General features: G+C 36.5%; 2 protein-coding genes across 2 annotated transcripts in view; both read right to left on the bottom strand.

The window, feature by feature from the left end:
* Window positions 1-7,786, bottom strand: part of LOC107703234 (far upstream element-binding protein 1-like) — a 19,396-nt gene extending 11,610 nt beyond the window's left edge. Inside the window, exons 1-15 of the mRNA XM_016505781.1 lie at window positions 7,614-7,786; window positions 6,925-7,018; window positions 6,403-6,438; window positions 6,247-6,286; window positions 6,088-6,134; window positions 5,506-5,577; window positions 5,342-5,399; window positions 5,076-5,238; window positions 4,826-4,924; window positions 4,633-4,731; window positions 4,433-4,535; window positions 1,632-1,868; window positions 1,358-1,518; window positions 1,045-1,190; window positions 859-935 (exon numbers count right to left, since the gene is read on the bottom strand). Coding sequence (XP_016361267.1) covers window positions 859-935; window positions 1,045-1,190; window positions 1,358-1,518; window positions 1,632-1,868; window positions 4,433-4,535; window positions 4,633-4,731; window positions 4,826-4,924; window positions 5,076-5,238; window positions 5,342-5,399; window positions 5,506-5,577; window positions 6,088-6,134; window positions 6,247-6,286; window positions 6,403-6,438; window positions 6,925-7,018; window positions 7,614-7,706 — 1,525 coding nt within the window. The 5' untranslated portion in view covers window positions 7,707-7,786. The remainder of the gene's footprint in view (window positions 1-858; window positions 936-1,044; window positions 1,191-1,357; window positions 1,519-1,631; window positions 1,869-4,432; window positions 4,536-4,632; window positions 4,732-4,825; window positions 4,925-5,075; window positions 5,239-5,341; window positions 5,400-5,505; window positions 5,578-6,087; window positions 6,135-6,246; window positions 6,287-6,402; window positions 6,439-6,924; window positions 7,019-7,613) is intronic.
* A 2,704-nt stretch (window positions 7,787-10,490) lies between these two features.
* Window positions 10,491-11,978, bottom strand: LOC107703222 (phospholipid scramblase 2-like). Its single transcript, XM_016505772.1, has 5 exons — window positions 11,940-11,978; window positions 11,650-11,855; window positions 11,408-11,569; window positions 10,702-10,857; window positions 10,491-10,582 (listed from the first exon to the last, which is right to left on the bottom strand). Exons 2-5 carry the CDS (start codon window positions 11,806-11,808, stop codon window positions 10,496-10,498), a joined length of 564 nt encoding a protein of 187 aa, XP_016361258.1. The 5' UTR covers window positions 11,809-11,855; window positions 11,940-11,978; the 3' UTR covers window positions 10,491-10,495.
* Between the last annotated feature and the right edge of the window lie 432 nt (window positions 11,979-12,410).

Raw genomic sequence — 12,410 nt, 5'->3', positions numbered from 1 at the left:
TTGGATTTAAAAAAAAAAAAAAAAAAATCACGTCTGTACATTGGAGAAAAACATGGATGATGGTATGTCTACCTCAAATTTCTTTTGAGAGAAATATAATTTTTCCCTTTTTTTACCCAAAATAGGATGGATTGGGCATTAATGAGCGCTATAAACACATGTAATGTCTTTCATTTGTACTGGAAGCCTGAGGTCGCCCTCACGCAGAGACTCCACATATGTATCACAGAAGTAATAGAACTCATGACACTCCAGAAATCCCTAATATAAACGAAGGCATCCAGCCATCGCTGTGACAGAATAAAAAGAAGATAGAAACGTTTTGAATTATGAAAAATGAAGACAATAAACACTTGACTGCAATAATGTATAATTAATCTGTTCTTCAAGCCATCTCTGGTATTTTCATAAGTATATTTATAATCCATTGCTAATCGACATGCCGTTATTACAGTATACAATATATTTTCTATATATCTAATTCTGTGATACGAAGTCACATCAGATCACAAAAGGAAGTATTTGACTGATGTTATGGAGTAAAAACATGTTATAATGTTCTCTTTTGTTGGAAAACAGGTTTAGATTGGAAACACTTATTGCAAATCATTACAAGGGAAGTTTAGCTTTAGGCATTTCAATTTAAGCACGTTAATGTCGCTAGCTAACGGTAGGCTACCTACTGCAAATAGTTCAATCGACACCTCAAGCATTTAAGTGGCACCGAAATCTGCATTCCGATTCAGTTTTGTACATAACAGTCATAAAGGTACCGGTGCCATATTGTCACCGGGTATCGGTACCCAACCCTAATTCTAAACCAACCCTAGTTAGCACAGCTATGGGACGAGCACTTACTGGGGTCTGGCTGACCTTGCTGCCAGTGGGGGTATCCGTTGCCCCAGCCTTGAGGCTGGTATGGTGCTGGAGGACCACTGAGGATAAGAATAAAATACACTAAGTTCATCTTAAGAGGAATTGTCAACTAAAGACCAAGGGAAAACACTGACACATGCTAAACATCATGAAGCAGAAAGTCCTTACTGTGGTCCAGGAGGGCCCTGGCCGTAGGGCCCAGGGTTGTATGGGCCCATGGGAGCAGCTGGTCCTGGTGGACCGGGAGGGCCATGAGTAGGACCTCCATGGGGCCCAGGAGGACCATGAGGGCCACCCATAGGGCTAACGGGACCCTAATACAAACCAAAATCATTTTTAGTATAAATCAGGCAATAAGCAATAAATAAATTGAGAGAAAATTCTGTGTCTGAGAAACATTTTGGAAAGACAACCAATTAATGTGTTAACCCAAAAAATTAGCAAATAATTTGTTAGGCATAGTGGAAATCAAGGCACTCACTCCAATCTTCTCCTCGACCAGCTGTCTGGCATAATCAATCTGTTGGGGTGATCCACGGACTGTGAAGATCTTTATATTAGGGTCTGAATTAGGTGGAGGGTTTCTTTGTAACTCTATCCTGGCTCCGGACTGCTGGCTGATGTTCTTAATGGTTTCACCCCCTAGAAAGAGAGAGAAAAAATAAATAAATGATCACAATGTTCATTCATTACCTATTTCTGTCATATAAAAATTGCATATCCCATTAAAGGTAAAGCAATTATCAACAATTAACCTTTTCCAATAATTAGGCCGGTCTTCATGGTAGGCACAGTGAAAGTGAATTCCTGCAGGCCTCCAGGAGGGCCCATGTTCCAGTTTCCCTGTCCACGGCCCCTCCCTCTGCCCCCGTGACCAGGGGGGCCTCCAGTCTGCACACTCCTCAGCAGGTCAGTTATGATATCTGCTGCGTGCTGTGCCCTGTCTGGAGGCCCCATAATCTGAGCGATCCTCTCTGGTGTGGAGCCATCATCTGAAGCAAAAGAACAAGTATGTGTATCAAAGGTCTGGTTGGTTAGTGTTTTAACACCATGCCAACTTCCTTAACTATTTTCATGGCGAGTAACATGTTGAAAAAAGAAAGAAAAAATTACCACTTTTTTTTTTTTTTTTTTACATCAAAGCTCTGAAAACTAGGGCTGGGTTTTGACACAAATTTCACAATTCGATTCGCATTCACAAGCTTGCGATTCGATGCCCAATTCGATTCGATTATTTTGGATATATATCTGGTATTCATGCAAAATTCTCAAGAAAAAAAAAACAGAACCAGTAGCAACCAGAAAAAAAAAAATCTCTTAACTAATGCTGTAAAATAAACATGAGAGTCAGTTGGTACTACATTACTATAATATTGAAGGTTAAAACTGACTGATTTTTTAGGCTATACAATTGCTTAAATTACACTGAATGAAGTTTTTATAATAAAAGTTACAATTACATAATATTTCTACTTCAATTAGTTTTTGTTAAATATAAACATTTAAATGGTGGCTATCATAAAAAAAAAATTTAACTTTGAAGAACAGTAAAAGTTATAATGAATATATTATATGGTGCATATATTTAGCAAAATGATCCTCTCTACAGTTTATTTTTCTATTCATTAATGAGTTTATGGTCACCGAATTAGTTTTTTTTTCTGAGGTAAATGTGACGTTACGTGACATTGTTTACAAGACGTTATATTGACGGCTGAACACTGATTGAGCGATTACATGAGACAGGATACGGATTGTAAAGTTGTACTCTTTCTTTTAACTTACCTTCAGATGTTTAGTCATGTTTATTTTGTGCTGAAACAGGTATTAATGTGGAGGAGATGATCAGTTCACGTGTGTCTCGTGCTGCCACTTTAATTGAACTGAGGCGCGCCGCGCTACAGCGATCAACTCCACATTAAACAGCGCCAAAACTAGGGATGCAACAATATCATTTTTTCAGATCCGATCCAGAAAATTCTGAGTACCGGACAATTCCGATCCGATCCCAGCACAGTTTTTTTATTAAATAAGTGTAGAATTTCTATACATCTGTGTGTTGACCTGATCGTCACTTTTTTGTGTGTTAAACACAATCTACTAAATATAGACAACTTAATTTTAATGAAAAATAACAAATGAAAAAATATATAATAATCTATGACAAAAATACTATTATAAACTAGGTTAGTGGATAATTTAGCCGCAAATTTATTCTAGAAAAATCATGAGTGCACAATTTTATAAAATCTAAACATTTAGTGAAATATTATTTAGTGGGGAACAAATAAAAGTGAATAAGTGTAGGACTAAATCTGGTAAAATGTTACACATTGCTCTCTGTATTTTTGTAAAATACATTAATGAAACCAAGTAAATGTATTTATATATAAATATAAACTATAAAATTAAAAGATATTTCTTTTAAATATATAGCACAGTAATGAAGGCAGCAACATATGATAGAGGAGTCCTATCTATCATATGTTGCAGCCTCCATTACTGTGCTATAGATTAAATTATTAATAGTCTTATAGGACAAAACAAGAAACGCTATAAATCTTTCATTGCGCATAAGTATTATATAATACGAAAAGCTCCAATACAGAGCGGCACAAAGCGCTTATGTGCATACCGTGCGCAGAATGATGCACTTGAAGCAACATGGAGTCACAGCGCGCAGCTCCGCATAGAAGTTCAAAGCACAAAGGAAAGAGATATTGATGCGTAGTTTATTAAATCTGTGCGATAGTATATTGAGCCTTTTCTTTTAACAGTTTTAAATCTGTTATTGTGCGCTCTTGGAAAGAGTTTCATCGTCTTAAAACCCTAATTTACTGTCGTAACCAAACGCGACACGCAGTTTTAATGTTGAATGGAGGATGACAGACAGTGGAGAGAAGAGTTTACGTGAACTTGAATTTAATGACTTAAATATTCATCTGTACCTCACACTGAACTATGGAACAGCTTCAGAACACTTGGACTTTGAATTTATGGTGCTTTATAATGCGTTTATGCTTTTGTGGGGCTTAACAATAACACAGAATAGTATAAGCACAATATCGGATTTGGATCAGTTCGTCGGACCGATACCCGATCTGGCAGAAAATGTCAGTATCGGAGCCGATACCGATCCTGAGTATCGGATCGATGCATCCCTAGCCAGAACGGCATTTATTGTTTGAATACTGCAATACAATGGACAGAATTTAAAATCTGAGACTTTGTTTCGTATTAAAAGTACCAACGCACAATGCTTATTGTGATTTATTGGATGGGAAGTGTCCTTCAATGTTCCGTCCATTGCGGTTGGAATGTTCTTCCACGGGATGTGTGCAGTTCTGTTTATTAACCGCTAGAGCGCCAAAAGTTACATAGTGCTGCTTTAACTGAAAACAGGCTAGATTAATTGATTATGTGGATTTAAGAATCGATATCGTTTCGTAAAACTGAGATTCGATTATAATCGATAGATATTTTTTTATCCAGCCCTACTGAAAACTATTTGGATTTTTTTTTTTTTTTAAAAGAGCATATAAATCATCTTTCTTACCTGGTTTGAACTGAATCCTCACACCAGTGTCATTCTGAATCTTCTTGATCATTTCACCACTCCTACCAATCACAATTCCCACTGCAAACCTTGGCACAGGGACCTAAAGCAACAGCAAAACATTTAGTAAACTGCCTTTCAAAATTCAATGTATAACATCACAAAGAATCTAAAGATTATTCTCATAAAACAGTACTTACATCCAGACTGTCTCCACTGCTTACTCTAGAACCATACTCTCCTCTCTGTTCCCGGAAACCCTGATCTCTGATTAGATCCATCACCATGTCTTTAGCTTGCTGTACAGACCAAGAAATGTAAAAATATTTAGATATACGGCCCATAATTTGGAATAACTTCAATGTAGAATTGCAAAGGCTTAAATGTACCAACCTGAACTTTAAAAGGATCGCCAGAGATCCTAAGTGGTTTATCAGAGCCTGTGTTTTGGGGTCCTTCTTGAATCATGACCATTTTGACTCCAGCACGTTCCTATTACACAAGTGTTGAACAATTAAATTAATAAGTAAATGTCTAAGGGGAAAAAAAAAACGACTTTATGGTAAAAAGTGAAAGAAAAAGTAGAAACTTTAAACCAAATAACTCTGAAAATTTCGGGTTTAACCACATTTATGCACCTTACCTGTAACTGTTTGATTGTTTCTCCTCCCTTTCCGATGACCAGACCAGCTTTGGAGGCAGGGATCATGACCTCCTGAACAGACATCCCTGGTCCATCATTGTGGTGGAATGCCGGAGAAGGTCTGCCTTTATCTACAATCTCCGAGAGCAACATCTTTGCAGCCCTATTATGGAAAATGTACATTTTTAATTTCACCCACTTCTAAAAAATACCCCACCATACTCAATTCAACCATGAAAAATTTCTGAATGTGTGGAGATACTCACTGGATTGAATCAGGTGCGCCTGTTAATGTCACTGACCTATCAGGCATGCCACCACTGTCTATTGGGTAGAGTGCAGAACAAGCATTGCCATTTTTTTTCCTCCAAAGAGCTGACAACAATCAGACTTATGAGACACACAGCCAGGACACGGCAATTTGACTCACCGGGAGAAATCTGTATTTTGCACCCTGAATCCTGCTGTATTCTTGAAATCTGTTCTCCTCCCCTTCCAATAACTGAAAACAAGGGTTTAATTAAAATGGCATTCTTTTAATGAGATTTAAATGCAAGTTCTCCAAAGCACGTAGTAATGGATATTTGTTTTTCCAAATTCGTAATGGTGCTTTTCCACTGCATGGAACAGCACGGTACGGCTCGCTTTGGCGCTTTTCCACTACACGGCAAGGCTCGGCTCAATTTCTGGCACTTTTCCACTGCATGGTAAGGCTCGCTTAAATAGTACCACCTCAGTTGAGGTTCCAAGCAAGCCGTATCGATACTAAAATGTGACGTGCAAACACTGCAGATCACTGATTGGACAGAGAGAATCATCACTACCAGCATCATTGGATTTGCAACACGAGACACCAATCACGGCAGTAGAGGCGGCGCAACTAGTCTATAATCCCACCCACTTTGAAGCGGTATTAACTGCAGTGAAAAAAGCAAGAGAGTAAGCGAAGCGAGCCGATCAGAGCCGTGCCGAGTCGTACCACGCAGTGGAAAAGCGCCACAAGTCAACTTACTGAAGCCAACCATGCCATCTGGAACCTTGAACTCTTCTGATATAGACCTGCACAGAGATGTGATAACATTAGAAGAAAAAGGCAGAGCAGAAATGTACCATTATATTAAAAAAAAAAATTGTAATTATCAAATTAACTATTAAATAATAAAATAGTTACCTTGGCGGGCCACCCATGCCTCCCATTACAGATGAAAAAGCTGATGCAAATGAAAGCATGAACTTATAAGATGAGCAACAGACAAATCTTTAAAATGGTTAAATAACACATTTAATAGCCAATTAGTTTCTCCTAGAAGACAACTGCAATGCTTACGATCACTTGGTGGAACCTTCTTGGTTTCTGGTTGATCTGAAGAGAGAGAGAGAGAGAGAGAGAGAGAGAGAGAGAGAGAGAGAGAGAGAAAGATCAAAACAGTTTAGACCAAAACATTGATACCTAAAACAATTAGTAGTATCACTAACCATAGAAGTACTACATAACAGACTAAAACTTTTAACCCTCTGGTAGTCTCTGGTCTTTTTAGGCAAAAAACAAAAACAAAGTCACCTAAATTTTTATATAGAAATAAATGTTGCATATTGTGAGGCAGTGAATATTGTTTAGTACCATGAAATCCACTCAAAATATTAAAAATTACTGAAATATAATTTAACTAAAATATAGCATTCATTAAAAAAAAAAAAAAAAAAGTTAAGAATTATTGCTTTTGGTCAGTTTTGTCTGCCAGGATCACAAGTTAAGAATACCAGAGGATTAATCAAGTATATAACACTGTGGTTTATGTTGACCATTATGCACAACAACAAAGCCACTACAAGGCACTTATGAGCTTACCTCCATCTTCAAGAGGTCTCTTCTGTCCTCCATAACCAAACTCATTGGAACCTGGAGAGGGAGGAACGCCATCACCTCCTATTTTTGCAGCTATCTAAAATAATATAGTGAAACGCAGAGTTAAAACGTTTTTTCAATAACTTTGTATGATTAGAACACTGTTAACAGTGTGTGGCCTGCACTACTGTTGTCCTGAACATAACTAGGTCGACTCATCAGCACCAAAAACGTAGGAAGTTGTAACGTTACATGGCTTATTCATATAATTGGATGAAAAGAAACATTACCAAAAACATATATATGAAGGTCATCCTACAATTAGTGACCTAATTCCAGCTATAAGTGACTGTTTGTGTATACGCAAGTTACAGTTTACGTAATTGTCTAACAATTCGTAACGTTTGTTTAAACTACTAACTTAATTTGCTCTTTAGCTTATTGGGGCGTGTGAAATATACGCATTATTTACCAAAAGCATTCTGCCTCATTTAAGCTTTAAAAAACAAACAAAAAAAAGAGTTAAAAGAAATAGAAGAAAAATGCACACAACTGAAACCTCTTTGTTGCAACGCATCAAGGCCTCAAATTAGCACGTTAGCTAACGTAACGAGCTGGCTACGTTTTATATCAATTTTTAAATGTAAAGTTTGAAGACACGAAATATTTTTGGACGCTTTCAAAGCACTCACTTGTCTGGCTCTCTGAAGGGCGTCTTTAAAAGCATCGTTCATCCCTCCACCAGCGTTTGAGGACGGCGGAGCCACGTTAGAGTAGTCGGCCATGTCTGCGGGAACAGTCTTCTCGAGCTGAAGGAAGATGGCCGTGCGCGCGAGAGTGATGAAGAGAACTGACTGCAGCCGCTTCGATCCTGATTCCACTTCCGGCCGGCACACTACCGCGGAAATAGGATAAAAGTCCTTACTATGTAATTATTTTCATTCTGTCTATACATGGATTATTATATTGAATTAATAACGCATCTAAGAAACGTTACGATCTATGTGTCATGTACTTTATTCATATTTCAGACGTTAGCATTTTTTCGAATAAAAAAAAAGCATAAAGAGAACTGCTTATGAGAATATCATTAAATGTAAATATCATGAGATGAAATCATATCAGTCTTCTAGAAAAATATTATTTTACAATGCATAGGGCATACATAATACGTAGGGCCTCCTCTCGCCGATGTTGAAATCACATGACCACCCATATTATGCAGTTGGCAAAAGTTACTACTAGTAGTCCTATTACTACTAGGCTAATTCTAATAATAATAATAATATGTTTACTCTGTATAGCGCTTCCAGCCAGTGCTCAAAGCGCTTTACAAATCACAAATCTGATATAGCCTACTTCCAGGGTTGGGGAAAGTGTACAAAAACTGTCACTGGGACAGTAAGTTTAAGTTATTAATATGCACCACTGAGGGGTAAATAAGTGTTACATTGAGATGTATGTGGTGTCATAAGGTACAAAGTCATACCTTTTGAAAGGGTACCATCTCAATGACAGCTTTTGTACCTTTTTTTCTGAGAGTGTATTAGTAGATATGGCAAGATTGATTCTCACTAAGAAATAATTTTTATATGAAAATGATTTATATCGACAAACACAAGGCATTGCAATGGGATCTTGTTTTGCACCAGATTTAGCAATAATAACGATGGGGTTTTTGTAAGAAAGGTTTGTATTTTCTAACAACCCCCTCTACAGTAATCTATTTTATCGTGGATGCATTTTTATACTTTTCAAGGGCTCAAAGGAGGAACTAGTCTTTTCATGCAGATTAATAGTTTTTGTGGTTTTATTAAATTCAATATGGAATACAATAATAGAGAGCTCCCATTTCTTGATCCTAAAGTTTTAATAGTGGATCAAACCTTATCAACAATGGTATATCAAAAACTGACACACAGAAACAGCCTATTACATTAAAGGCACAATATGTAATTTTTGCCGCTAGAGGGCGCGTATTCAAAATAAACAAAGAGACAAAGGCGTAGTTTGATGACGCCGTGACTGAGTGTGGAATCATGGGAGTTGTCGTCTTCATCCCCACAGCTGATGCAATCTGAGAGGACTCGGGCAGAAATCATGTTCATGGATGAGCTAATGATTTATTAACGTAGTAGAATGAAGCAGGGTGAGGCTGAAAGCCGTCGAAGCGAAATGAGGCCACTGAATGAGCGTGACACACGGCTCGAAAGCAGCGGAGCTTTTATTATGCCACAGTCGACCGCTTCCGCTCCTTCCGGTCGTGCGTATGTGGGGTAAAGCAGCACTATCATAGTAGATACGTTTGAAAGTTCTGTTATAATGCTACCCTCTGCGGTCGTCACCGGTCTATTAAAACGCACAACATATTAAAGCATCTTTGGTGTTTCCATGTTTTGTACAAAACAAAACCGGAAATCGAGGGGTTATGACGTCATTGGCAGGCGACACAATGACACTATACACACGGTCCGTGCCACTAGTTAAAATTGCTTATTTCTCTGGATTTAAACATTCTTCAAAACATTTGGGATAATGTAAGTACACAAGTCAGCAAAATACATAACACTGTTCTAGTGGTTTTTGGATATTTTAATAAAAAATATTGTGCCTTTAAGCAGCCATGTGCAACCATTAAGACAGGGTTTACTCTAGTCTTGTCGGTTTCTTGAAAAAGATGTATTTGCAGAATGGACTGATATTGAGCCAAGAAAATTGTATAATCAATTTTTAGAACAAGGTTATTTAAAAAAAATGGATTTTGGACTTTGGAAACTTTGGATGTCTCAGTTAAACATTCTAGAAAAAATAAAAAAATAATAGGTGATTTTTCGACATGCCGACACATTTTGGTAAGAACATCAAAAACTTAATTAAAAAACATTGGCATATTTTAAATACAGACAAAAAAAAGTTAAGAATTGTTTAATGATGGACCTCTGTTAGTGTATTCTAGAGGAAGAAATTTATTTGGTACATGCCCTCACGGCTATCTCTGAAAAATAAAAAAATAATCAAAGGTTCAGTGGGGTTTTCCCATGCAGCCATTGTTTGGCCTGTCATAATTCTAAAAGACTCTATAAGTTTGTGAGTTATTCTAAAAAAAAAACAAAAAAAAAAAACAGGAATTTGAAATCAGACATTTATTTCTTGTTGTTCAACAAGTGTGATACAGTTACTTTCTTGCCCTTGTTGTCTTCAATATGTAAGACCAATCAACAACTGGAATTTTGTATTAATAAACTCAGAAGTGCTATAAATACAGCTGATATTAAATCAGTTGCCTGACATTTCACAGAATATATTTCAGTTAATTGTCCTTCTTCTTCTTCTTCTTCTATACACTAAACACTAATATGGAAGAGAGATTATTACAAACTTATTACAAAGCATCTCAAATTCTAGTATTGATAAAACACTAATACTATAATTTGAGAGGCTTGAAACATATTTTGAAACATACTCCTTCTTGTTAACTTATAAAAAAAATAAAACTTTTTCTTTAACTTTTACTGTTTAGCATTAAATCATACTGGGATGTTTGCTGAAATTGTTGGATGTGGCACAGCCCCACCTAGGACATTTTCCAATAGCTGAATGCCAATGATATGGAGGTACACAAGAGCGGTTCACCATGTGACGTGTGATAATTCACAGAGTCCTGCAAATTAATTATAATTAATAATAAATAAACAAGTTAGAATTATAAATTACGAACAAGACTTACATTACAACTCTGAAAATGAAAATGTTTTAAAAGGTATTTTTAACAATATTTACAATAAGTATGCAGGCCCCCAGTAGAGTAGCTTTCATTTTGACATCCAGGTTGCTTGGAAACCTCAACACAAAATCTGCATTTGATCCACAGCATGAGAAAGGTTTGATGATTTTGCCAAATGATCTTTCTGTCACTTCCTCATTCAAAGACAGCAGCTGTGATCACAGTATAAGGCAGGTAATAACAGCACACATTAACACATAAACCATTCCAGCAATGTTGGTTAGTAGCTAGTCCTCATCTACAGTATGTTGCCTTTTTCACTTTAATATTCTATTTTCACTATAATAATAATATAAAATAGGGCCTACTTTTAGTGATCTAAGAAACATAAAAAAAACAGCACTGGATTTGAAACTTCAGCTTCATTCTGCTTCTGTTTAAATCAGCAACAAGACCTTGTTAGCTCTTTAGAACCAAAGAAACGTGTGTTTTTGGGCCAGTTTTTTTGCCTTCATTGTGGGGATCAAATTACCTCAGAAATATAGCACAGCCTGAAATCCCCTACAACCAATGTGGGTCAGGCAATGAGGTAAAAGGCTTAATAAGCATACTAAATATCATTTGAATTATAATCTAAAAAAACGGTTTATGTAAAGGTTACGTTTAAGCCTAGATGACAGAAAATACATTTTGTCAATTCAAAATCAATGGGCTAATAGTGAATGAAAAATTGAAACTTCTGTCTGAGTGTATGTGCTTTACCTCAAAGTTTTGATCCGTGCAGCAGGTACAACCTACAAATGGTCTCTCAATCTTAAATGCTGGTTCACCTCGTTCATTTTCAACAGTAAATTTCGATAGGCAACAATGCCAGTTTTTTCGAACATATCCAATTGTAGTGCCTGGTGGAGACTGAACCTCCAGCTAGAATATAAATACAACATATAATATAACATATTATATTATGTTAAACATGTTAAACGAGACAAGAATAACTTTAATACCTCATGGCTGCCGTAGCAGCAAGCAGACGGGTGCAGCAGTCTGATGACCTCTTGATTTGAGTTGTCTGTAACATTCATTATGAAAGAACGTCCACTAGCACAGAAAGACCTGTCACAACACTCGCTGTCCTCAAGAATACCGAAGACCTTGTTCCCCATGCCATCCTTCACAAAATATTTGTTGACAGGCTTTATTCCACAGCAAACTTTAAGAAATGAAAAGGTAGGAGATAAGAATGTTGTTCATTTGATTTTGCTGTATTTCATTAATGAAATGCTAATGAACAAACCTTCTGCAAGATATTCTTCCTTAGTTTCTTCTTTGTAGACAAAAAAATGATCCATCTAAATTAAAGATTAAAATTACAGGCTCTTTGCAGTGAAAACTGCTGTGAAATAAATGCATTTTATAAGTCAGAGTAACATACACATAATGATAAACATTATTATTATTATTATTATTATTATTATTATTATTATTAATATAAGACTGAAACAGTCTTGTCTGACCCTGGTCAAGGTCTCCAGATGAGAAGGAATGTGGTAAGGTGAAGGAATCATTGCAGTGTCCTCTAGTGGAGCATAACCAGACATGTCTGTGTATGTATCAAACAGCTTTGTTAAATTATTTTATGCTGAAATCTATAATCTATCATAATGTTTTATGAATGAAAATGGATTTCACCATTCCTATACAACATTCAGTTAGGTTTATGAACATATCTGCGGATCACAACTTTCATGTTCACACTTTTAATTTC

Source organism: Sinocyclocheilus anshuiensis, unplaced genomic scaffold (genome assembly GCF_001515605.1).
Source record: "Sinocyclocheilus anshuiensis isolate Anshui unplaced genomic scaffold, SAMN03320099.WGS_v1.1 scaffold542, whole genome shotgun sequence".
Taxonomy (NCBI): Eukaryota; Metazoa; Chordata; class Actinopteri; order Cypriniformes; family Cyprinidae; genus Sinocyclocheilus; species Sinocyclocheilus anshuiensis.
The sequence above is the reverse complement of the archived record's forward strand: the minus strand, read 5'-3'. Positions and strand labels throughout refer to the sequence as shown.